At 42.3% G+C, this 27,361-nt stretch overlaps 2 protein-coding genes across 3 annotated transcripts; one reads left to right on the forward strand and one right to left on the reverse strand.

The window, feature by feature from the left end:
- Nucleotides 1-1,163: 1,163 nt before the first annotated feature.
- On the reverse strand, nt 1,164-5,322 carry LOC139382973 (homeobox protein otx5-like). The gene is made up of 3 exons (XM_071127255.1): nt 4,676-5,322; nt 3,324-3,475; nt 1,164-3,154 (listed from the first exon to the last, which is right to left on the reverse strand). The coding sequence occupies exons 1-3, from the start codon at nt 4,770-4,772 to the stop codon at nt 2,522-2,524; spliced, it is 882 nt and encodes a 293-aa protein (XP_070983356.1). The 5' UTR covers nt 4,773-5,322; the 3' UTR covers nt 1,164-2,521.
- Nucleotides 5,323-7,013: 1,691 nt separating this feature from the next.
- Nucleotides 7,014-23,339, forward strand: LOC139383043 (uncharacterized). 2 transcript variants are annotated; one of them, XM_071127340.1, is made up of 2 exons: nt 7,014-7,059; nt 20,385-23,339. In XM_071127340.1, exon 2 carries the CDS (start codon nt 22,154-22,156, stop codon nt 22,853-22,855), a length of 702 nt encoding a protein of 233 aa, XP_070983441.1. In that variant the 5' UTR covers nt 7,014-7,059; nt 20,385-22,153; the 3' UTR covers nt 22,856-23,339. The 2 variants fall into 2 exon arrangements, with proteins under 2 accessions (XP_070983441.1, XP_070983440.1); XM_071127339.1 differs by lacking the exon at nt 7,014-7,059 and adding an exon at nt 9,386-9,574.
- Nucleotides 23,340-27,361: the final 4,022 nt, after the last annotated feature.

The raw sequence follows: 27,361 nt of genomic DNA on the forward strand, positions 1-27,361 counted from the left end.
CAATGAGGTTGGACTGCTGCTGTTCATTTGCACACTGATAGGATTGTCTTATTACTTTGTTGGGGCCCATTTTTATGCACGTGGTTATTATGCAAGCATTTATATAGCAGTTTTAAAAGAGGAATGTTGCATATTTGATTTGATCTGTGGTGAATGAGTTTTTCAGCACATGAACTAGATGTAATCATTGTATAGGGATAATCTTTGACTATACTGGTCTTTGATTAAATGTTATTTTCGTAGCTGCAAAGCGATTTTTCTCTTGGATAATACAGTTATACTACTCCTGTTAGTGGTACTGTATCCATCAACCACAGTCTTTTAGCCTGTTGTGAGGCTCAGGGCACTGGAACGTGAGCACAAAACACAATGACCACATAGATTTTCTTCAGTTGTTTAATGTCTTAAAACTCAATAGCTATCCCATGTAGAAGTGGGGGGTGGGCAAACACACAGGAGATATGTCCGATATACTAATACTAAAGAGGGGGAGTCATTCGTGTCAGAAAAAAAAGCATAGATTAGAATGCGAATAATGAATGTGGATGATCAGGAAGTATACAAAGCGTTGTATGCTCTCACCACTAACTTTATTGGATAAACCCCTGAGTTTGAAAAACGTTGTTCAGAAAAGAAGAGACCAGAAAACAGAAAAAAAATACAATTAAAATTGCCAGTCTTCTAGAAATTTGCGTGGTGTGTCTGTAACACATTGTTGGTACCAGACGTGATTGCATTTTCAAGTGAAGTTTAATATTTACAAAAAGAACGACATAAACAGAATAATAGCAATATTCATAATAGCTTTAGAATTAATAATAATAATAATTATAGTAATAATGATAATATTAACTTCAAACAAATTACCACAATTTTACTTCAAAGGACTCACAAATTTAAAGAAACGTAATATGTTATACTCTAATACAAAAAGATGAAACGATACATCAACACAAAATGGTACCCCTCGCTTCTTTACAGGTAACAACTGAGAGATGGTCCGTGTTTTCTGTGCAAGGGTAGCGCAGTCATGGCCAGACCCTTCCCTTTCTACTGTTGAGTCTTCTCTCCTGCAAATATCTCATTGTAACAGTATATTCGGCAACAGGGTTAGTTTAGTCATTAAGGGGAAATTTAGTATTTAAGTACCCCCCCCCCCCCCCCCCCCCCCCCGCCCAACAAACACAGTTGGATAGAAACGCAAAGGCTGCACGTTTGTCATCCTTGCATATCCCAGAATGCCTTGTGCCCAGATGTGATTCATTCCACGATTGGTGCTCAAAGACAAGAGGTTTGTTACTAACCCTATCACCCTAACCCAGCCCCCCTCCTTTACCCCTTTACCCCACTTCACTCTAACACACTCTAACACGAGGGTCCCCTCCCTTCAAAGCTACTGGGTAAAAGGATACAACAATAGCCTATGATCTCTTCTTGACAGTACCAAAGGTTATCCTTGCTTTACCCATCCCCTCTTGCTTATTGAGAAACCCATGCACGTCCGTGTGTCTGTCTGTTTGGCTCCAGGATCTCTCCATTCACCAAATATTCATAACAAAAATAAACCATAAAACAAATGACAGAGGGAAAAAGAAAACAACGTTGTCCCCATTGGAGTCCGTCTCCACCTCTTGCTGGAACTCCCTCTGTTTGTTCAATATCAAATTCAAGGCAGAGTCATTTTCTTCATTACAATGGACACAACTTTCAATTGTTCTGAAGTAATGACAAAAATAACCACTGAATCCAATTTAGTCTAAAGTCAAGGCCAGCCCACCCATCTTGGGGGTGGAATTCCACTTTTCCTTTCTAATTCTCAGTTACCATTAAGCACAACAAGACCACTAAAGGAGTGACAGATCTTGTTCAGAAATCAACTTGGGGTTGACTATCAGCTACCTGACCAATGGGATTCATTGCAACCAATATTTAATATCCTTTTTTTTATTTTATCAATTGTTTGTTCTCTCCATCAAAATAATACTTCATCCAGCCTTCAAATTGCAAATCTCTATTCATTTGGTCCTCAAAACCCTGATTATGGCATACAAGAATGGTCCTTGGTTAATTATGCTGTTTTTCGAAATGTAATCATCAAATTAATTTCATTCTACAGGTATTGCTTTCAATCGTGTGGTATGTATTCCTTTTTTAAATCAGTTCTCAATTTTAGTATCTCAATTATCTTCTTACATGTCGATTTGTTTGTCATCACTTCTATATGACTAACTTTATTACCTCAATGTCCCATTGATTGTGCATCCTCACGTTGATAATACTGTATTGATTGGATATCATTGATTTAACAATATTGATTCTTGTCACCTTCCCAAAAATCACAAAGCCCAACATCAGTGGATCTGCTTCCACATTGCTTTCCATAACACAAAAAATAATGACATTTTCTCAGTCATTGAGTTCGTGGACTGAAATTATTAGTTGACCATCTATGTGTCCAAGTCTTTAACACTGAATGGAATGGGAGCTTCTCCTGGCTGGTCCCTTCCTTACCTCATCCCACCTACAAGACCTGGAACTTCCAGGAGTTCTGGTCTTTGTAGTCCAGGCAGTCAGCTGCGTTGAAGTTGAGTTTCCAGGAGGCAGCTTGGTCCTTGTAGTCCAGGCAGTCGACGGCCCCGAAGCCCAGCGAGGCGGCTGTGTAGCCCTGCGAAGACAGAGATGCAGGGGACTGGCCGAGGTGCCCGCCCATGGAGGTGATGGGGCTGAGGGCGCCCCCGGTGGCGGAGAGCTGTGAGTGCATGGGAGACAGGTAGGAGCTGCAGTCCAGGCCAGTGAAGTAGGAGGACGAGCCTGCGTAGCTCTGGGTGTAGGCCGGAGCCTGGGTGTAGGTCATGGGGTAGGCAGAGGAGCGCTGCATGCAGGGCGTGGTGGAAGCTGACAGGGGGTCTGGCAGCGGGGAGATGGAGGCAGGGCTCCAAATGGACACGGTCGCGTTGGCACTGCTGGAGCTGGGGGTGATGGCGGGGCCAAGGGGAGGGGGTACTGGACTGTAGGACCCGTTGGTGTTGACACTGGCCTCAGAGTTGGCCTCCCGGGCTGGAGAGGCCTTCTTCTTGGGTGGACGAGGTTTAGACTGGCCTGTGCTCTGCTGTGCCTGCTGGCGGCATTTAGCACGGCGGTTCTTGAACCATACCTGTGGAGGAGCACGTGGTGAGTTCTCAGACAACTCAGCTCCCATTCTGGCCAAACAATCACTGAAGATTTGTAAATAGACATTTGACCCACACTTTCATTTTTGCAAGATCATTTGACCAATTCTGGTGGGCATTTATGCATGAAAGTATATATATCCTGTTTATTACCTGTACACGAGACTCTGGTAGGTTGATCTTGAGGGCCACTTCTTCCCTCATGAAGATGTCGGGGTAGCGCGTTTTGGAAAACAGTGCCTCCAAGATGTCTAACTGCGCGCGCGTAAACGTGGTCCTTTCCCGACGCTGCTTTCTGGGGATGTCTAAAATACACACACACACACACACACACACACACAAAAGTTATTTTTTATTATATTTCGTTAACTCATCATATATTTGGTTTTGTGAACCTTTTCCCCCTTGGCCAAAATGCTTTCAAATGGAACATGAGAAAAATAGAACGGAAGAACGAACTGTGAATCACTTGTTTGGTGTAAAAATGTTGTCAAATTGCCAAGTTAAATAATAGTCTAAATTCCATTAGGCTCATTTAGAATTTAATTCGTATATATTCGTGTAATATAATGTTACTAATAAGTACTTATACTGAGGCATATATGATGTTCTCTATTAAAACATATATTGTATATTCATGGGTGCTTTGTTTCCAATGTTATAGAAAATAAACATATGTCTCTAGTCTATATTTAGGCTATATATATATATATATATATATATATATATATATATATATATATATATATATTTCCCTTTATTACAAATGTTTTTTATTTAATGTTCGAGTGTTCTACATTTTTCTCCAATCTCTTCACATTATACACGAATTCAGCTAAACACTGTTGCTTTATAAAACATAAACAAACACTAAATAAAATATGTTCGATAAAGGGAAGAAATGTATCTTGATAAAACATGAATGTTTTCACATGAAGGTAGAGCTCTATAAACCTTGATTTCACAACTGACAGGAACCTAAAATATCTAGAACTACAGGTCTTTGTCAATTAGACTGGTGTTCACAACGCATGACCCTGGGTCAATCAAAAATCAAAAATAAAACATCTGCATTTTTTTTTCATACAAATAGTTGTTACCACTTACACATAAAGTATATAGGTCATCTCATTTTAAAGCTGCCATTTTACTCCAAGGCCCTTGAAACAAGTTACTATGGACGTTGACCACATCTTTAAAAATACAAACATTTTTGTTGTATGTGAGCATAAGGCATTTCCATTTGAAACAATGTTGTTCAGTGAGGACCCTCAACATGTGATCAGCTAAGAATAAGACATGGTGTCCGTAGTATGACTATATATTATCCACAATTCGCCGTCATGAGTCTAACAATAAGAACGTAAACAACATAATGGGGATGTTGTACACTGTTCCTTTTACGCACTCGTTGCTCGTGTATATGTTATCAGTACCGCTTGGAATTCAGGCAATTGTTGAGACAAACAGTTCTAAAACATGAAAAAGTTACAAATATGACTTACTTGGGTATCCGACGGCAGAGTGTAGTAGATCCATGCCAGGACCAGACAGAGTTAACCCGTTCACGGCGTAATGAGGCTGCTTAATGTAGGACATCATGCCTGTGCCGGCTTTAAAACGTTCCCTCGCCCTCTCTCTCTCTCTTACACTCAGGCCGGGGGCCGGGTCTTCTGCTATTCTCCAAGGGTTGTCCCGCTTTCTCTCTTCCTCTCTCTCTCTGTCCCTCCCTCTCTCTTTCTCTCTATCACTTGTTTTTCTTTATAAATGCCAATCGGCTTTTTGTTTTCCTCCTTTGTCTCTGACCCTCTTGCAGTATTTTGCCAACTTTTGAGGCTACAGTAGTACCACTCTACTCGCTGGTAAAGAGTGCAGGTGCAGGGTGCCTTCTTGTTCTGCTGCCTTCACACCTGTTGATCAATCTCTTTCAAAGCACATCTATTCAATAGGTATTGTGGTGCCGGTGTATTCTTTCAATTTCACTTACAAAGTAGGCTGAAACCAACAATTAAACACACTAGCCAGTGGTATGATCACCGTTCTAATTGTGATGAACCTTTCAATCCAAGACGTGCGCATTCGAAGTGCGCATCGGCGTCAAGAAAGGAAGGTATGGGTCCTTATTCTTCCGGTGTCAGATCTAGCGTTCCCTGGACTGCTTCTGTTGAAGCAAAGAGGATCGAGTCGTGCTTCCCGTGAGTGGCGATAAGCTGGGGTGAGAACGCGGAACTGAGCGAACCAAGAAAGTAGTTGGCTAATTAGAGTGAAGTTCTTGCGACGAGTAGACTCTGACCCCTCCCTCCCTCTCTCCCTCTCTCTCTCTCTCTCTCTCTCTCCCTCCCTCTCTCTCCCTCCCCCCTCTCTCTCTCTCTCTCTCTCTCCCTCCCCCTCTCTCTCTCTCTCTCTCTCTCTCTCTCTCTCCCTCCCTCTCTCTCCCTCCCCCCTCTCTCTCTCTCTCTCTCTCTCCCTCCCCCTCTCTCTCTCTCTCTCCCTCTCTCTCTTGGTATAACAATTTTGAATTAAAACGCACAGTAACTGCATAGCCTACCAATCCACTTAACCAAAACATAAAATGTTACACTCATTCGTGAAATTAAATAGATGTGCCACTCATCATTTCTGAGTAGCCTATACGTTTGGTGTGTTATAAGAGTCCGTTTTGAATTGTTAAAGACAAAAGGACAAGCTAGCAACTCTGTTGAAGTCATTTTCCTGGAGACGAAGAGGACCTTTAGGAGTTGAATAACAGTGCTGCACTGTCAGGGAAAGCTTGATAGCCACCAGAAGAGTACATTTCGTACATTTTACACCGCTTTAAAAACACAGATGTAATTGGGCGATGTAGTCTGAGTGAGGAAATTCAAGGGATGGAAGGGGCTGGGGTGGGGTGAGTGTACAAGCAGGATTAAACTACATAAAGGCCGCGTTGTTCTCTATTAAACCCCCTACTGATCCCCAACATACTCCCTCTTTTACTATTCATCTTTCTGTAGTAATAATAATAACAATATTAATACTTATAATTATGATATTAATAATAATAATGGTATGATGTTATTTGTTGTAATATTATCATTACTAGGGATAACAGCGCATCTTATTATTGTCTATCAAAATAGTAACATGCTATCAACATTATGGTCATGACTGCAATTTAAAGCCATACATTTTTAGAGTATCTTGATGCATTTCATTCCAAATAAGTGGGTGAATTATTATAGGCCAACTTGCTAAAGTCTATTTAAGTTGTACTCGTTAGGCATGTCCCTCAGCGCATTTAATTGTAAATCATGACCATAATGTTTTGATTGATAGTTTCGCCGGTTGTGGTGTAAAACAATGTTGAAGACAGCATTAAGATTGGACTAAAAGTTATAATAAACCGCAAAGCCACTTGTTCAGTTGGAACTGAGAACATTGCGTTGCTTTAGGTTACTTTGTCCAGTGTTTTTATACGTTGTAGAAATCTACCCCGGTGATGCAATTGGCCTGTAAAGTCTTGGTGATTTATTTAAATACGATGAGTTGTTGTCCATCCTGCGATTGTTGGCCTGTGTCTCATCCTATCCCTGTGGCCAGACAATTTCACAGTGTCCAAAGCCGATTCTCTGCTCTTGTTAACTGAATCGGATTTCTTATAGTTTAAAATCCACACAGACCCATGTACTGCCCAAACTGTATAAAGGGTTTATCTGAATCTGTAAAGCCACGGTGGAGATATAAAGAGAGAGAGACTATACCCGCATGTTGAACATTTTAAATCTCAAATAAACGTCTTTACCTGCGGCATCTGCCGGTGCGCACAGCGTGAGTATGTGTGTTGTTTTAACCGTCCAATTTGGAATATGTGTTTCAAGAGGCCACATCACCTGCTCAACTAGGCTATCAGGTATGGTTTTTGTCTTTACATTTCATATAGATAATATCGAAAGCTGACGATCGAATTAGCCGATTGTTTGTAAATATGACAAGAAGCGCAACAGTCCATGGTTAAAGACTAAAACTCCGTGTTACATACTTTCTGAGGAGCAAAACAAAGAGCGCGTGTCAGAGTAGGCCTACACGCGCACTCACGTGCACCTGCTCGTCTGCGCTTCTAGGTCTCGCTCTATTACCATTCCTTCACTACAATTTTAGAATATGCTTTTATGCGTTGGGAGAAACAATTAACCCGTACAAAAGCTTTTCAAATAAAGTATTTAATATTAATGATGTACGTTATTCCACGCATTTCCTGATTGTTATATTATTTTTACCATGATCAAACCGGTAGCCTTTTCAAAGACAACCAAATTGTATTCATGTAAGTTATTGACTTTTGGTTAGGCATATTTCCTTGCCCAACATTGAAAATTCCATACTTTTTCTGATTTATTTAGTTTTTATTTACGATTTTGTTGCATAAAATGCAAATGTTATGCATTTGGGTTATCGAATTAATTCGATAAAAGTTAAAGACACACGCTCGGTTAAGGTGTTTGTGTTTGACCTACACTAGTTTATTTCTTCATTCATTCTTTTTCATTCTAGTCTACTTTACTTTATCCTAAATTTGTATTTAAAACGGAGGACATTGTAAACACAAAAAAATATAGAGCCTACAAATTGTGCATGAAGAAGCACTGCATTTTGAGACATTTGGCAGTAGCCTATCATTATTATATTTCTAGTCTTCCAGAAACGTGTCAACTGGTGAGTTATTTTCTGAAAGTATTGCTGGTGTTCTTTTGTGCTGTCAATAACAACTCTAATAACAGTTGTGAATTTATATTTTAGGAGGTGATTCTCTTGGAAATTTACTGTGCAGTGTAATGAATTGTGGTATGGTTGCACTAGGACCCAGGGCAGATACAAATTCAGGACACAACCACCACATAAGAGGCTTACCCTATCTAATCACACACACACACACACACACACACACACACACACACACACACACACACACACACACACACACACACACACACACACACACACACACACACACACACACACACACACACACACACACACACACACACACACACACACACACACACACACACACACATCACTTAGAAACATCATATTATTTTAAACTGGCATGCAATCAGTCTCAGAGGCATAACAACTGCTGTATTTTGATAACATTTTCATCTTCTCCAAACTATTTTATTCCCCATTTGACCCTGACTTCTCTCCCACTTTGTCAGAAGACTGCAGCCATATGTTGCATGGTTGCTCTTGTCTAATGTAATTACCAAAAATGTAAGCTCTTTCAATGTATATTTTTCCTGTCTGGCTACAAAGAAAACGGGTAAAATGCAAACATGTTACTTTCCAAACCAATGTCTAAATGTGCAATAATATATATTTGCACCAGACACGTAGTAATCAGCCTATACATGTATTGATATATTTACTGGGGTCAAAACATTAGTTTGTGGAGCCAGTTTCCCCTCCAGGGGCCTTCTGTTGTAAAACAAGCAGAGGCATGTGAATATTCAGGGACTCACTGAAAAAACTGCCATGAATGTGAGGATGTGACTTATTAGTGAGGGATATTAATCTCTATTTAACATCCAGGCCATGTTAAGACAATGTAACCTTGATTGGTTCCGTATACAATTTGAGTGTACTTATGTGAGTGTGTGATACCTTGGATGTACAGGGCCTATGCTCATGGGTGACAGTGCTATGGCTCTCAGGGAATGCGTGTGCGTGTGCGTGTGCGTGTGTGTGTGTGTGTGTGTGTGTGTGTGTGTGTGTGCGTGTGCGTGTGTGTGTGTGTGTGTGTGTGTGTGTGTGTGTGTGTGTGTGTGTGTGTGTGTGTGTGTGTGTGTGTCTGTGTGTGAGAGAGAGAGATTGTGTTAGCACAGGAAAGAGAAGCTTACCCAATGATCACTACAAAGTTTAAGAGGTCACCGATATAGAGCATTGGTGATTGGTTGCATTAAGCATGGGCCAAAAAATACAAACCAAACACAACAACCCCCTCCTCCAAAACCCCCAAAACCCCAACAGTGTTAGTGTGCAGCTGCTAGAGCCCTGACTTCATGGTATTTGTTCGATACACACATTGTGACACCAACACCAACACACACACACACGCACAGAGTTCAGCCGATTTATCATAATATGCTTTATCTGAAAAGTAAGTATCTTACCTCGGGATAAAGGGAGGATAGTGGGGCTTGTAGTCAGATTGGCAGAGGAAGGGAGAGGATGGAGGGAGTTCGCTAGTCCATAGGAAGGACATGAAGGACCTGTTTGGAACGAATTGATGACTGCTCTCCAATACAATGGGGAAGTGTTGTACCCAGGAACATAGATCTCTGTGGCACTGGGAGATATGATTGAAAGATGGACCTGGAGGGATCATCGTCGTACATAGATGAAGGGATTGATGGATGGATGAACAGGTAACACCCGAGGAGGAGGGTAGGGTGTTTGGACCCCACTGGGGGCCTTTTCTATAGTTGGAAGGAAAAATAATTGTGTGATTCCTGATGAAGGAGTGTAGAGAACGAGAGGAAGTAGAGAGAGAGGAAGGGAGGGGTATAGTGGGAGGGGCTGTCCACAGAGACATTATCAGCTGCATACCTACATACTTTTTACAGGTGTGTGTTTAGTTGTTTCAACCCTTTTGTTGTGCTATGTTTTACATTTGAATTCCAACAGTTTTCTTTATGTGTCTTGTGTGATTGTGTTTTTGTATGTGATTGTCCTTATGTGTAAATCTTGCAAAATCTGGCATTTCCATTTAATCGTGAACGGTTAATGGTGAAGTGTTAACATCCATGTCAGTGGTTGTCGTGGTATCAAGGTCAGGCTGTGTTAATAATGAAATTAGACTGATGTAGGGATTACGCTGTGTAACTAAGCCAGGCAGTGACTGTAGTGAGTCTGTGTGCACAGATACACTGACTGTACAAAACATTAGGAACACCTTCCTAATATTGAGTTGCACCCTTTTTGCCCTCAGAATAGCTTCAGTTTGTCAGGAAATGGACTCTACAAGGTGTCAAAAGCGCTCCACAGGGATGCTGGGCCACGTTGACTCCAATGCTTCCTACAGTAGTGTCAAGTTGGCTGGATGTCCTTTGGGTGGTGGACTATTCTTGGTACACATGGGAAACTGTTGAGCGTGAAAAACCCAGCAGCATTGCAGTTCTTGACACACTCAAACCGGTGCTGGCACCTACTACCATACCCCGTTCAAAAGCACTTACATCTTTTGTCTTGCCCATTCACCCTATGAATGGCACACAATCCATGTCTCAATTGTCTCAAGGCTTAAAAATCCTTCTTTAACCTGTCTCCTTCCCTTCATCTACACTGATTGAAGTGGATTTAACAAGTGACATCAACAAGGGATCATAGATTTGACCTGGATTCACCGTCTCAGTCAAAGACTCCAGTCACTCAAGTCAACTCTCTGCTACCGCACGGCAAGCAGTACCGGAGTGCCAAGTCTAGAACCAAAAAGCTCCTTAACAGCTTCTACCCCCAAGCCATAAGACTGCTGAACAGTTAATCAAATGGCCACCAGACTATTACATTAACACGCTGCCCCTTTGTATGGTGCCGCAGGTAGCCTAGTGGATAGAGCGTTGGGCCAGTAACCAAAACGTTGCTTGATTGAATCCCCGAGCTGACAAGGTAAAAATCTGCCATTCTGCCCTTGAACAAGGCAGTTAACCCACTGTTCCCCGGTAGGCCGTCATTGTAAATAAGAATTTGTTATTAACTGACTTGTCTAGTTAAATAAAGGTTACATTTAAAATTGTTTTTACACTGCTGCTACTCGCTGTTTATTATCCATACAGAGTCACTTTATCCATACCTACATCAAATAAAAGAACATTTTATTTGTAATGTGCACCGAGTACAACAGGTGTAGACCATGTACATAATAACTTGACTAACCTGTACCTCCACACATCGACTCGGTACCGGTACCCCCCTGTATATAGCCTCGTTATTGTTATTGTGTTACTTTTTAGTTTTATTTGACTATTTTTACTATTGTTTATTTAGTAAATATTTTGAACTGCATTGTTGGTTAAGGGCTAAGTAAGCATTTGTAAGTACGCATTTCAAGTTGTATTCGGAGCATGTGACAAATACATTTTGTTTTGATATGTCATGTGAAGAGCAGGTGTTTCTAATGTTTTGTACACTCGGTGTATATCATCACTTTATATTTCCATTAGTGGTTCCTGCTTTATGTTACATACATTGTTTAATGTTTGATGTACAATAGAGTATAATATAAATTAGAGTTAATGATATGGGAGCATAGCACAGCTCATTTTGAACATGTATTAAAGGAGCAATCTGTGATTCAAACAACAAATTAAAAATAGATGTACCAATCTCAGATTGCCATTTGTAATCACAGGCCATTCAGTCTGGGTACATTTGTTAGGATAGGGTTCCTACTACAGTGTACAGTTGAAGTCGGAAGTTTACATACACTTAGGTTGGAGTCATTAAAACTTGTTTTTCAACCACTCCACAAATTTCTTGTTAACAAACTATAGTTTTGGCAAGTCGGTTAGGACAACTACTTTGTGCATGACACAAGTCATTTTTCCAACAATTGTTTACAGGCAGATTATTTCACTTATAATTCACAATATCACAATTCCAGTGGGTCAGAAGTTTACATACACTAAGTTGACTGTGCTTTTAAACAGCTTGGACATTTCCAGAAAATGATGTCATGGCTTCAGAAGCTTCTGATAGGCTAATTGACATGATTTGAGTCAATTGGAGGTGTACCTGTGGATGTATTTCAAGGCCTACCTTCAAACTCAGTGCCTCTTTGCTTGGCATCATGGGAAAATCAAAAGAAATCAGCCAAATTGTAGACCTCCACAAGCCTGGTTCATCCTCGGGAGCAATTTCCAAATCCCCTGAAGGTACCATATTCATCTGTACAAACAATAGTACGCAAGTATAAACACCATGGGACCACGCAGCCGCTCAGGAAGGAGACGCGTTCTGTCTCCTAGAGATGAACATACTTTGGTGCGAAAAGTGCAAATAAATCCCAGAACAATAGCAAAGGACCTTGTGAAGATGCTGGAGGAAACAGGTACAAACAGGCACATAACCTGAAAGGCCGCTCAGCAAGGAAGAAGTCACTGGTCCAAAACCGCCATAACAAAGCCAGACTGCGGTTTGCAACTGCACATGGGGACAAAGATCTTACTTTTTGGAAAAATTTCCTCTGGTCTGGGGGGTGCTTTGCTGCAGGGGGGGGGGGACTGGTGCACTTCACAAAATAGATGGCATCATGAGGTAGGAAAATTATGTAGATATATTGAAGCAACATCTCAAGACATCAGTCAGGAAGTTAAAGCTTGGTCGCAAATGGGTCTTCCAAATGGACAATGACCCCAAGCATAATTCCAAAGTTGTGGCAAAATGGCTTTGGGACTGCAAAGTCAAGGTATTGGAGTGGCCGTCACTAAGCCCTGACGTCAATCCTATGGAAAATGTGTAGGCAGAACTGAAAAAGTATGTGCGAGAAAGGAGGCCTACACACCTGACTCAGTTACACCAGCTCTGTCAGGAGGAATGGGCCAAAGTTCACCCAACTTATTTTGGGAAGCTTGTGGAAGTCTACCTGTATCATTTGACCCAAGTTAAACAATTTAAAGACAATGCTACCAAATACTAATTGAGTGTATGTAAACTTCTGACCCACTGGGAATGTGATGAAAGAAGTTAAAGCTGAAATAAAACATTCTCTCTACTATTATTCTGACATTTCACGTTCTTAAAATAAAGTGGTGATCCTAACTGACCTAAAACAGGCCATTTTTACTAGGATTAAATGTCAGGAATTGTGAAAAACTGAGTTTAAATGTATTTGGCAAAGGTGTATGTAAACATACAACTTCAGCTGTATGTGCATGGGGCAGGTTAAAGATTTACAATGTAGTAAGCCTTGTGTAGGGTTTCTTATAAGACGGATGGGTAGGGTTTGTAAAGTATAAATGTCCTGTGCCCAGACACCTTTGAATTACTATCTCTATGAACTATTGCTTCTGTGTGAAAATCTTGGGCCTTCTAATTATAACGTGCAGGTCTGGTGCTGCTCACTAAGATATTTACTCATAAATGAATCTGGCCGTTGGTTATGCATCTAATCAGTCCTGCCAAACTCTGATAATGGGTGCTATGCTGTATATCAATATGAGACATACTAAAAATAATGGTCATTAAATAATGCTTTCAAAGTTTTCATGTTTGCATGCATTCATGGTTAGATGATGTTATCTGTCTCTTTTGCAACGGTTTTGTTGTTGATTGTATTATGAATATTCCTGAATTATTAAAGTTAGTTTTGTAGAGATATTGGATATTGAAGGAGACACAGACCGAAGGCAACATGTCGTATTGTGTTGCAGTGTTAATACACAGTCCTCAGCCAGGATTTGTGGCTCAGTCGATGTCTATTAAATCTCGGTATGTGTGCAATCAATACTCACAGTCTGGGTTGTGTCTTAATCAATGCCACTACTCTGTAAAACACACACACACACACTCACGACGCGTGTGCTGCTGACTGCGTCTGAGGGCAGATGGGCAGATTCCTAATCCTGTGCAGACGGCAGCAGGTGGGGTCTGGGACTGGGTGAGTCAGCAGGGCAGGCAGCAGTTTAACTGTGCTAATGACTGGCGTTTAGAGTAGACACCCTGTCTTGCCCTGGACCACATTGTCCTGTCTGGGGATTACACAGGTTAACACCTGCCATGCTGCTTCAAAGTACACTGGGCCTTCACTCAGGCATATAGTCCATGTTTCAAATGACCTTTTCAATGATCTTTTGGTAAAATCCACTACATTTCAACCTATGCTACTATGTCACATAGCATAAGTGTATTTATTAGTATCAATTCCTGCAATCTTTTATTAGTATACATTTTATCACGACTCGGGATATAACCCAGATGCAGACACAGGAAGCGGATGGTTCAGTTCTCAGATCATTTATTATAACACAGGGGGCAGGCAAAGGGCAGGTCGAGGACAGGCAGAGGTTTGTAACCAGGTCAGAGTCCGACAGGTACAGGATGGCAGACAAGCTCAGGGTCAGGGCAGGAAGAAGTTCATAAACCAGGTCTGAATCAGGCAGGTACAGAACGGCAGGCAGGTTCAGGGTCAGGGCAGGCAGAAAGGTCAGAACCGGAATGGCTAGAAACAAAACACTAGAGAGCAGGGAAAAACAGGAAACACACTGGGACGACTTGACAAAACAAGACGAACTGGCAACAAACCAAAATAAAATGCATATGAGTACACAGGGGATAGTGTGGTAAAATTGGAGACACCTGGTGGGGGGTGGAGACAAGCACAAGACAGGTGAAACAGATCAGGGTGTAACGCATTTATCATATATGTATAATCTGTCAAATGAATTTGTGACCCCCCCTGAATTGCTAATCATTTGCACCAGTTGTCCCCCCCCCCCCCTTCAAGAAATAAGAGCTGCAAGATTGACCAAGTATGTCTCCCATTTCAGTCCTTCTCGGAGCAGGTGACAACATGTATTTGTATTTGTACTGTACATCCATTTAGAGAGGGCATTCTGTGGTGGACAGAGCTAGAGTTAACATCTCTGCAGTAAGACAGACGTAATGTAAGAGAAGCAGAACACAAAGTATGTGAGGATGGCTCGGGGGTGATCCGGATGGGTGCCATGCCTCCGGCCCGAAAATTTGAGAAATTGTTTTCCTGCAATCTAGAGCCATAATCATTATGCTTAATTCTATGTAAATATATGTATATTTTTCTGCATATCTAAGCATACCTCTGGAGTCTGTATCCTGGTGGTTCTTTTCTTAAAGAAACGAAATATGCTTCTCTGCATCTCTGCTAAAATCTGGGTAAAAGATTGAAAGGAATGTGAGTCTTAATCAGTACAATTAGTTATTGCTTGCTTTTCTAAAGTCTACTAACCTTGCCCCCCCCCCCCCCCCAGGATAAATCTGAGGGGGCACATGCCCCTTTGTGCCCCTAATGGGCATGACTCCTCTGAAGAGAAGTGATGTTTCAATTGTGTCTGTGTGTTTGGACGAAGAGCTCTGGTTGGTAATCAACTGGATTGAACTGGATGTATGAAGGTATGCAGAGTGAAGTGTATTCACAATTAGCAGATTCAGCAGGTTTCACAGTTACAGATCAGGTTACAGACATGACATGTAAAAGAAAGGAGAACAGCTGCACACTGAGCATCTAAACAGTGTGAGGATATTTTCCTTTCTTTTCACATTTCTAGAACACATCAGTAACTCATCTACTACACTAATTCTGACAATACTACTGGAATATAAATCGATAGTTATGTTATTATTAGACAGACTCAATCTAAATTCTTAGATTGAACCAGTCATTCAAACTGCTTGCTAGAAATAGAGCCTGTCTGATTGGCAGGGTTGTGCTGCAGGTACCAGACACAGACCAGGTTAGGGTAGGTTAGGTAGGTTAGGGTAGGTTAGGTAGGTTAGGGTAGGGTAGGACCACTCTGCTCTCCATAAGGCATTGCCTATGAGACCACGCATGAATGCACATATCAGCTTTATTGTTTGTGCTGGGGCACGTTGGAGTGTGTGTGTGTGTGTGTGTGTGTGTGTGTGTGTGTGTGTGTGTGTGTGTGTGTGTGTGTGTGTCTGTGTGTGTGTGTGTGTGTGTGTGTGTGTGTGTGTGTGTGTGTGTGTGTGTGTGTGTGTGTGTGTGTGTGTGTGTGTGTGTGACCATGTGTCCTGACAGAATGTGTGTGTGGTGGTGTGCTGGTGGGCCTGGATGGGTGGGGGGGTTGAGTGGGGTAAGGAGGGGGTGTACAGTGGCTTGGGCACTCTCCCCCGGCCCATATGGCAGCAGACAGCAGTAGTAATCAAGGAAGTGGAGCAACAGGCCTGAGTCCTTATAATCCCTAACCACACTCTGACACGTGCCATGCTGACGCACACACCACCCGCCACACAAATACACTTGGATATATGCACACGCACACACGCACACAAACGCATGCAAACATGCACATCATGTACACACATACATGTGTACACATACATGTAAACACATCATGTACACACATACATGTGTACACATACATGTACACACGAAGAGATGAGCACTACATCACTGAAATCCAACACATCTAAAAACACATTCACAAAATACAATTTTCTTACATTTTTGTCATTTAGCAGACACTTATCCAGAGCGACTTACAAAAGCAATTAGGATTAAGTGCCTTGCTCAAGGGATCATAAAAAAATATATATACAGTGGGGCAAAAAAGTATTTAGTCAGCCACCAATTGTGCAAGTTCTCCACTTAAAAAGATGAGAGAGGCCTGTAATTTTCATCATAGGTACACTTCAACGATGACAGACAAAATGAGAAAAAAAATCCAGAAAATCACATTGTAGGATTTTTAATGAATCTCCTCTAGAGCAGTGATGTTTTGGGGCTGTTGCTGGGCTTGAGATCTGGAGACTGGCTAGGCCACTCCAGGACCTTGAAATGCTTCTTACGAAGCCACTCCTTCGTTGCCCGGGCGGTGTGTTTGGGATCATTGTCATGCTGAAAGACCCAGCCACGTTTCATCTTCAATGCCCTTGCTGATGGAATGAGGTTTTCACTCAAAATCTCACGATACATGGCCCCATTCATTCTTTCCTTTACACGGATCAGTCGTCCTGGTCCCTTTGCAGAAAAACAGCCCCAAAGCATGATGTTTCCACCCCCATGCTTCACAGTAGGTATGGTGTTCTTTGGATGCAACTCAGCATTCTTTGTCCTCCAAACACGACGAGTTGAGTTTTTACCAAAAAGTTATATTTTGGTTTCATCTGACCATATGACATTCTCCCAATCTTCTTCTGGATCATCCAAATGCTCTCTAGCAAACTTCAGACGGGCCTGGACATGTACTGGCTTAAACAGGGGAATACGTCTGGCACTGCAGGATTTGAGTCCCTGGCGGCGTAGTGTGCTACTGATGGTAGGCTTTGTTACTTTGGTCCCAGCTTTCTGCAGGTCATTCACTAGGTCCCCCCCCCCCCCCCGTGTGGTTCTGGGATTTTTGCTCACCGTTCTTGTGATCATTTTGACCCCACGGGGTGAGATCTTGCGTGGAGTCCCAGATCGAGGGAGATTATCAGTGGTCTTGTATGTCTTCCATTTCCTAATAATTGCTCCCACAGTTGATTTCTTCAAACCAAGCTGCTTACCTATTGCAGATTCAGTCTTCCCAGCCTGATGCAGACCTACAATTTTGTTTCTGGTGTCCTTTGACAGCTCTTTGGTCTTGGCCATAGTGGAGTTTGGAGTGTGACTGTTTGAGGTTGTGGACAGGTGTCTTTTATACTGATAACAAGTTCAAACAGGTGCCATTAATACAGGTAAAGAGTGGAGGACAGAGGAGCCTCTTAAAGAAGAAGTTACAGGTCTGTGAGAGGCAGAAATCTTGCTTGTTTGTAGGTGACCAAATACTTATTTTCCACCATAACTTGCAAATAAATTCATTAAAAATCCTACAATGTGATTTTCTGCATTTTTTTTTCTAATTTTGTCTGTCATAGTTGAAGTGTACCTATGATGAAAATTATAGGCCTCTCTCATATTTTAAGTGGGAGAACTTGCACAATTGGTGGCTGACTAAATACTTTTTTGCCCCACTGTATTCACCTAGTCAATTCAGGGAGTTGAACTAGCAACCTTTCGGTTGCTGGCACAACACGGTTAGCTGCTAGGCTACCTGCCGCCCTTCACTCACACAACACTCATACTGTTTAACAACACCATTCTACCATGCTTGCCCTACATTCACAGGTACCACTCACGAAAGAGCAACATACACACTCTGTCACAACAAGCACAATGAAACATTGGCACATACATTATCGTTTGTCTATTTATTTGGAACCTCATTAGCTAAAGTGTCAGCTCCTCTTCCTGGAGTCCACAACAAACCCACAACATGACAAGTAACAGAACACTGGTACACTGATTGACAAGGACAGTCACACAATTTGAAAATACAACGATATACAAACAATACAACAGAGAAATGATACCCGAACCAAGGGTGTCGTTCATGCTGTCACACCCACTCATAGACGTGCAGGATCTTCTACATACATGTATCCTCATTCAATGCACAACTAAATCACAGGGACACATTTACACACTTCGACACACTTCAACACACTTTAACAAACGTTTTCAATTTACCACAAAACACCTTGTTAACCCACCAAAACTCACAATGCATGCCCACGTACACACACACACACACACAAACCACATTGTGGTGACGCACAAGGTCACACTCTCACAATGGTCTCTTATTGTTAATTGGCTGTTTAATCCTGTGGAATGTCTCTAATTAGTACACGCTGGCGGGTGAGGATCTTAATATGCTGCATTACAATAGACTGGCTGTAATGGGGATCTCAGACCACACTCTCTCACCTCCCATGCCCCAACACAAACACACAACACACACTCATACGCACGCGCACACGCACACATACACACATAGCAGAATCTGTAGACTGTTACAGTCACACATGCAAAGTCATTCATAATCATGATTTTCATTTCCGGCCAGGTTTCCAATTCAATGCGTTTATATTGATAAGCGAATAGAGCATCTAGGACAGTTGAACCCTTGGAATTTGAAGAAGAAAAGAGGCACATCTACATACATGTGATCAATGACAAACAGATCATCATGAGCTACAGTACACCATTCAACAGAACACGCCCTTTCTCAGTCCCTCAGACGTACATCAGACGCCGCCATCTGGCAACAAGCCGTGTTATTGGATGTCTTGCTAACTGTTGGCGAACAGGACTGTGAACCTTGAGCTCACTTTACTGAATCTCCATGGTAGATCTCGACCCAGCCCGGCAATAGAGTCACAGGTTGTGTTTGCCGTCACTAGACTAGACCTCAGTGCATGAGCAATGAACCAGTTACTGTTTGCTAGATTTTGCTGTGTGCTCCAAAGTGTCCTTTATAGCTATCCAACTAAGGTCATGTATGGCTTCGCCTGCAACGGGATGCGAACAGTAAAACAACAACTCTATAATATGTCTGGATTCTATGCAGCCTGACTCTGATAAAACATTTCCTGATGAGGATAACAGCACCACCAAAGACGCTTATGATGACAAGGCCTTCCAGAGCCAAGCCTGTTCACTGTTTAAAGTGCAAGACTGAGGGCATGCTGGAAGCAGACACAGTCAGCACTGGGCCTAGTGACAGGTGTCATGCTGAGTAGAATGTGTGTAAGTGTGTACAGTGACATAGAGGTGGCAGTACTGATGCCAAGAGCTGAAGGGACAGAATAAGAGTGAAATGAAAAATATATACACAGGTTAAATGATGCAGAAGAGTTGTAGAGAGGAATATTGAGAGGAAAGGAATGAGACAGAAAAGGGTGGAGGGAAAGGAGGTCAGACAAGAAGAGAGGGGGGGGGGGGCAGGAGTGGAGGGTGGACGAGTCGGGTGGTGGTGGGTGGGTCGAAGGAGGACTGGGCAGGGCAGCATCACTGCTGACACACTACTGCGGTCCAAATCCCAGCTTAGTGGGTCTAAAACAGGGCCGAGAAATCTCCCCCGAGGCCCCTAATGCTGAGACCGCTGTCACCCCCAATCACTCACACCTGCTTAATCCCCACGCCGTGACCCAACACTGACACACACACAGCCGCCCGCCCACAGCCACCGCACACCAACACCGGGTAGCCCATTGGCCCTGGCGGGGGGGCCGGTCCCAGCACTTGGTGACACGAGCTGGAGGGTCAACCTTCTGTGCCAGGGGGAGGGGAGAGGCGCAAGGGGGGGAAAGGGGGGGAACCTTTAGTAGCTGGGTAGAATTGGGGTGGGCTTCAGTAGTGTTTAGCATAGTAGTGATGCTATAAAATGGTTTAAGAGAATGTACGATGTATGATGCACACAGAGAGAGGGAGTGAAGGCGTTTAAAGAAACCAGGACACACATACTAAAATAACCATTTCCTCCTACAATGCAGATATCCTGGTTCTATTGTTCTTGTCATATCAAATGATAAGCATTTGTTTTCTTGTTTATTCTGCAGGTACTATGTGAGCAATATATCCTCTGTGCTCTGAGAATGCATTTGAGAGTCAGACATGCTCATGTTGCTGAAATCTGTCTCTTTTGTGTCTCCCTGTAGGTCCTGTCACTGTCTCTACCAACACGGCAGCCCAGAAAGGTCCAGAGAGCCACAAGCCTATGAAGACTCGCAGTGAATCAAAGTGTTGCAATGAATTAGGAGAGAGGGCCTGGATGAGAGCGGATGCAGGGGTTTCTCATGGCCTCACATAGAATGGTCTCACTTACTTAGAATGAATTGTCAAAGCTTCTTTCGGAAGTGTTAATCCTAATTTAACTGTCTGCAAACAAGCAAACAGATAAAGAATCAGATTAAGTGAATTATACCATTTCAACATAAAGCTGAAACCCAGCCATGCTCAGGTTATGCTTCATATACTATACTGAACAAAAATATAAACGCAACATGCAAGAATTTCAAAGATTTTACTGAGCTACATTTCCATTTGACCTCATTTCTACCAGCATGTTAAATGTGCAACCAAAGGGAAAAAAACTCTAGACCACCTTTACTCCACACACAGAGACGTGTACAAAGCTCTCCCTCGCCCTCCATTTGGCAAATCTGACCATAAATCTATCCTCCTGATTCCTGCTTACAAGCAAAAACTAAAGCAGGGAGCACCAGTATCTCGGTCAATAAGAAAGTGGTCAGATGACGCAGATGCTAAGCTACAGGACTGTTTTGCTAGCACATACTGGAATATGTTCTGGGATTCTATCGATGGCATTGAGGAGTACACCACATCAGTCACTGGCTTCATCAATAAGTGCGTCAATGACGTCGTCCCCACAGTGACCATACGTACATACCCCAACCAGAAGCCATGGATTACAGGCAACATCCACACTGAGCTAAAGGGTAGAGCTACCGCATTCAAGGAGCGGGACTCTAACCCTGAATCTTATAAGAAATCCTGCTATGCCCTCTGACAAACCATCAAACAGGCAAAGCGTCAATACAAGACTAAGATCGAATCGTACTACACCAGCTCCGACGCTCATCGGATGTGGCAGGGCTTGCAAACTATTACAGACTACAAAGGGAAGTACAGGCGCGAGCTGTCCAGTGACAAAAGCCTACCAGATGAGCTAAATTATGTCTATGCTCGCTTCGAGGCAAGTAACACTGAAGCATGCATGAGAGCATCAGCTGTTCCGAGCTACTGTTTGAGAACTCTCTCTGTAGACGATGTGAGTAAGACCATTAAACAGGTCAACATTCACAAGGCCGCAGCGCCAGATGGATTACCAGGACGTGTACTCCAAGCATGTGCTGACCAACTGGCAAGTGTCTTCACTGACATTTTCAACCTCTCCCTGTCTGTAATACCAACATGTTTCAAGCAAACCAGCATACTTCCTGTGCACAAGAACACTAAGGTAACCTGCCTAAATTACTACCGACCCGTAGCACTCATATCTGTAGCCATGAAGTGCTTTGAAAGGCTGGTCATGGCTCACATCAACACCATCAAACCCTAGACCCACTCCAATTTGCATACCACCCCAACAGATCTACAGATGATGCCATCTCTATTGCACTCTACACTGCCCTTTCACACCTGGACAAAAGGAACACCTATGTGAGAATGCTATTCATTGACTAAAATTCAGCATTCAACACCAAAGTACCCTCAAAACCCATCACTAAGCTAAGGACCCTGGGACTAAACACCTCCCTCTGCAACTGGATCCTGGACTTGATGACGGGCTGCACCCAGGTGGTAAGGGTAGGCAGCAACATCTGCCACGCTGATCCTCAACACGGGGGCCCCTCAGGGGTGCGTGCTCAGTCCCCTCCTGTACTCCCTGTTCACTCATGACTGCATGGCCAGGCACGACTCCAACACCATCATTAAACTTGCCGATGACACAACAGTGGTAGGCCTGATCACCGACAATGACGAGACAGCCTATAGGGATGAGGTCAGAGACCTGGCCGTGTGGTGCCAGGACAACAACCTCTTCCTCCACGTGATCAAGACAATTGTGGACTACAGGAAAAGGAGGACTGAGCACGCCCCCATTCTCATCAACAGGGCTGTAGTGGAGCAGGTTGAGAGCTTCAAGTTCCTTGGTGTCCACATCACCAACAAACTAACATGGTCCAAACACTCCAAGACAGTTGTGAAGACGGCACGACAAAACCTATTCCCCCTCAGGAGACTGAAAATATTTGGCATGGGTCCTCAGATCCTCAGTAGGTTCTACAGCTGCACCATCGAGAGCATCCTGACTGGTTACATCACTGCCTGGTATGGCAGCTGCTCGGCCTCCGACCGCAAGGCACTACTGAGGGTAGTGTGTACAGCCCAGTGCATCACTGGGGCCAAGCGTCCTCCCATCCAGGACCTCTATACCAGGAAATGTCAGAGGAAGGCCCAAAAAAATGTCAAAAACTCCAGCCACCCTGGTCATAGACTGTTCTCTCTGCTACTGCATGGCAAGCGGTACCGGAGCACCAAGTCTAGATCCAAAAGACTTCTAAACAGCTTCTACCCCCAAGGCATAAGACTCCTGAACATCTAATCAAATGGCTACCCAGCCTATTTGCATTGCTCCCCCCTTTTACGCTGCTGCTACTCTCTGTTTATTATCTATGCATAGACACTTTAATAACTCTACCTATATGTACATATTACCTCAATTACCTCAACTAACCGGTGCCCCCGCACATTGACTCTGTACTGGTGCTCCCTGTATATAGCCTCGCTATTGCTATTTTACTGCTGCTCTTTAATTATTTGTTACCTTTTATTTCTTATTCTTTTTGGGGGGGATTTTTTTCTTAAAACTGCATTTTTGGTTAAGGGCTTGTAAGTAAGCATTTCACTGTAAGGTGAAATTGTATTGCATGTGACAAACATATTCGGTACATGTGACTTTGAATGAAATCAGTGAATTGAAATATATTCATTAGGCCCTAATCTATGGATTTCACATGATTGGGAATACAAATATGTATGTTGGTCAAAGATACCTTATAAAAAAGATAGGGGCGTGGTTCAGAAAAGCTGTCGGCATCTGGTGTGACCATCATTTTACTCACGCAGCACGACACATCTCCTTCGCATAGAGTTGATCTGGCTGTTGATTTGTGGCCTGCGGAATGTTGCCCACTCATTTTCATTGGGTGTGTAAATTTGCTGGATATTGGCGGGCACTGGAACTCGCTGTCGTACACGTCAATCAAGAGCATCCCAAAAATGCTCAATGGGGGACATGTCTGGTGAGTATGCAGGCCATGGAAGAACTGGGACATTATCAGCTTCCAGGAATTGTCTACAGATGGGGCAGTGCATCATCATGATGAAACATGAGGTGATGGCGACGGATGACTGGCACGACAATGGGCCTCAGGATCTCGTCACGGTATCTCTTTGCATTCAAGTTGCCATCAATAAAATGCAATTGTGTTTGTTGTCTGTAGTTTATGCCTGCCCATACCATAACCCCACCGCCACCATGAGGCCCTCTGTTCACAACCTTGACATCAGCAAACCGCTCGCCCCCACATAACAGAATACATGCTGTCTGTCATCTGCCCGGTACAATTGAACCCGGAATGAATTAGTAAAGAGCACACTTCTCCAGTGTTCCAGCTGCCATTGAAAGTGAGCATTTGCCCACTGAAGTCGGTTACGACACCGAACTGCAGTCAGGTCAAGACCCTGGTGAGGACAATAAGCATGCAGGTGAGCTTCCCTGAGACTGTTTCTGACAGTTTGTGCAGAAATTCTTCAGTTGTGCAAGCCCACAGTTTCATCAGCTGTTCGGGTGGCTGGTCTCAGACTATCCCGCAGGTCAAGAAGCCAGATGTGGAGGTCCTGGTCTGGCGTGGTTGCAGTTGTGAGGCCGGTTGGACGTACTGCCAAATTCTCTAAAACGACGTTGGAGGCGGCTTATGGCAAAGAAATTAACATTCAACTATCTGGCAACAGCTCTGGTGGACATTCCTGCAGTCAGCATGCCAATTGCACGCGCCATTAAAACTTGAGACATCCGTGGCATTGTGTTGTGTGACAAAACTGCACATTTTAGAGTTGACTTTTATTGTCCCCAGCACAAGGTGCACCTGTGTAATAATAATGCTGTTTAATCAGCTTCTTGATATGCCACACCTGATATGCCACACTTCTCACTAATAGGGATGTAAACAAATGTGTGCCAAAAAATTGAGAGAAACAAGCGTTTAGTGCATTTGGAACATTTCTGTGATCTTCTATTTCAGTATATGAAGCATGGGACCAAGAGTTTACATTTTGATTTTATATTTTTGTTCAGTGTATATAGTGAAAAAATAATAGCACATCTATCTAACTATCTCTGATGTACTGTGTAGTGGTGCACTTTATCTCTAGGTACAGTGCATTCTGGAAGTATTCAGACCCCTTTACTTTTTCCACATTTGTTATGTGGAATTATGTTACAGCCTTATTCTAAAATGGATGAAATACTAAATGTTCCTCATCAATCTATACACAATACCGTATAAAGAGAAAGCAAAAACAGGTTTTTAGAAATGTTTTCAAATGTATATAAAAATAAAAATAAACAGAAATACCTTATTTACATAAGTATTCAGACCCTTTGCTATGAGACTCGAAATTGAGCTCAGGTGCATCCTGTTTCCATTGATCATCCTTGAGATGTTTCTACAACTTGATTGGAGTCCCCCTGTGGTAAATTTAATTGATTGGACATGACTTGGAAAGACACACACCTGTCTATATAAGGTCCCACAGTTGACAGTGCATGTCAGAACAAAAACCAAGCCATGAGGTCGAAAGAATTGGCTGTGCAGCGATGCTCCCCATCCAACCTGACAGAGCTTGAGAGGATCTTCAGAGAAGAATGGGAGAAACTCCCCAAATACAGGTGTACCAAGCTTGTAGCATCACACCCAAGAAAACCTGAGGCTGTAATCGCTGCCAAAGGTGCTTCAACAAAGTACTGAGTAAAACGTTTTTTTAAACATATTTTGCATTCTTATTATGGGGTATTTAGTGTAGATTGATGAGGAAACACAACAATTTAATACCTTTTAGAATAAGGCTGTAACCTAACAAAATGTGGAAAAAGTTAAAGGGGTCTGAATATTTCCAAAGGTATTTATTTAATAAACGTATCTGCCTGCTTTTGTATTGGTCTCTCCTGTCTGTAGAATGCCTACTGTTGTGTGTTTATGCTGGTGTTAATCTGTATGGAAGCTATACGTACTGTATATATTTTAGTGTGCGTCTGTGTGTACAGATTGAAAGGTGTGGTACAGTAATTGACAAGGACACTGATCCGGTGGCTAGATTAGGTCAGTGTGGGTGGAACTAGGAATGAGGGACAGCTATTCCTGAACTGGAGAATATAATGTATATATATATATATATATATATATATATATATATATATATATATATATAGACCAAGATTTTTCTGTCCTGCTGCCTGACCCACTCGCACACAAATTGATGTACACAATAGATAATTACCCTAATTTACTTCAGAGGACAACAACCCTGTTAAGCATTTCTAATCAGGTGCTACTTTTTTATATTATTAGCAGATTTGTTTGCAGACTTGTTAAAATTAACTACACCTACGACATAACATAGGTATGTGCATAAGAATTATGTGGACAACGCCTGAATTACCATAATGAACAGGTTTCTACTAGTTTCCTGAACAAGCTAAGCAACTTGGTGGAAAACAGACATACTTGTTCAGGGGGGATTTCTAAAAGTCAAGAAGGCCGACTCGATCTTTATGTTGATTTGTCCTGTCCCGTGTCCACCCCTGTGAGATATGTGCTATTCTGAGGCCCTTGCATGCTTGCTGTCTCAATCATATATTTTCACTTTAACTGTTCACTTCTAGATGTTCATTAGGACAGACTTTCACAACTTCTACAATAAAACAGAATCTAAATTGGTGTGAATGTTGAAGGGAATGCATGGGTCTCTGAGGCTGAGCCCAGTTGTTTTTGCTAGTGTTGATGTAGTTATCAATGGGATGACTGATCAAATAAAGAAACAAAGCACTTTTTGAACATTCTCTATAGGGATGTTCTCTCTCTCTGATCTGAAGATGTCACATAAAAACAGGGACACAGAATGACACTGTTCTCTAGGCCTAACTTACCACAGCGGGGAACAAATATCTGATACAATGCTGTTTCTGTAAGGTTTCAGTTTTATCTCAGATAGAGCAGCTCAGCTCTAAGGATACCCCTCCATCCATAGTCTTCACTTCATTCAGAGTATGGCTTGTCTATATGGCTCATTGTTGAAATGTGGTACTTTACTGCCCTCTATTGGTCGTTTTTTAGCTCTAAATGACGAGAACAAACCATGTTTTTAATTTGTATGTTGTTTTTCCATTGCCTCAACTCAGTACTGGACACTTCTGTGTAACTCCTTTACACAAGGATTTAGCACATTCAGAAAAACACCAGATTGTGATGGTAATAGCAAACAAACCTAACTCAGGATTGTTCACAAGAATTTCGCTATACCCGCAATAACATGTGTATATGACAAATAATATTTAATCAAATGTGTGCTTTTTACAGCTCTGGCCATAATATTAAATCTGTTAGTAGTAACTGATTCAGTCAATGAACTAAACAAAACTGAGACGTGTAACATCCATTTATTACCACATATGAGAAATCTGGAAATTACAAACATTGTTTTATTTAAACATCTTAACATTTCAAATTCCAATTAAAAAACAAAAATGATTTTAAGTTAAAAGGGTGACACAACCTGAGAAGCAAAAGGGGGAGGTCTAAATATCCGTGACCATTCCAATTACAGCTCACATAACATTAACATACATGATCACTTTACCAATTAGACTGTTTTTGGTTTGCAAGAGAGCATTGACCACCAGCTCCATAAACCTCACAACAAGGCCCCTCAGGAGTGATCACAAAGAACACTGGATTCACTATTTGTTTGCAAAAGCCTTAAAATGCTGTCTCCAATTATTTATCGCAGAAGCCAAATTTGAGAATTCAAAGACAAAGGGAAAATAGTG

This window comes from Oncorhynchus clarkii, chromosome 24 (assembly GCF_045791955.1).
Source record: "Oncorhynchus clarkii lewisi isolate Uvic-CL-2024 chromosome 24, UVic_Ocla_1.0, whole genome shotgun sequence".
NCBI classification, from domain to species: Eukaryota; Metazoa; Chordata; class Actinopteri; order Salmoniformes; family Salmonidae; genus Oncorhynchus; species Oncorhynchus clarkii.

What these genes read in the sequence shown, in the direction of transcription:
- LOC139383043 (XM_071127340.1), top strand. Translation starts at nt 22,154, where the DNA reads ATGGCCAGGCACGACTCCAACACCATCATTAAACTTGCCGATGACACA.
- LOC139382973 (XM_071127255.1), bottom strand. Translation starts at nt 4,772, where the DNA reads ATGATGTCCTACATTAAGCAGCCTCATTACGCCGTGAACGGGTTAACT. An exon ending in CTCTGCCGTCGGATACCCAA is followed by an intron (nt 3,476 to 4,675) that starts GTAAGTCATATT and finishes TGTGTATTTTAG; the next exon opens with ACATCCCCAGAAAGCAGCGT. An exon ending in TACCAGAGTCTCGTGTACAG is followed by an intron (nt 3,155 to 3,323) that starts GTAATAAACAGG and finishes GCTCCTCCACAG; the next exon opens with GTATGGTTCAAGAACCGCCG.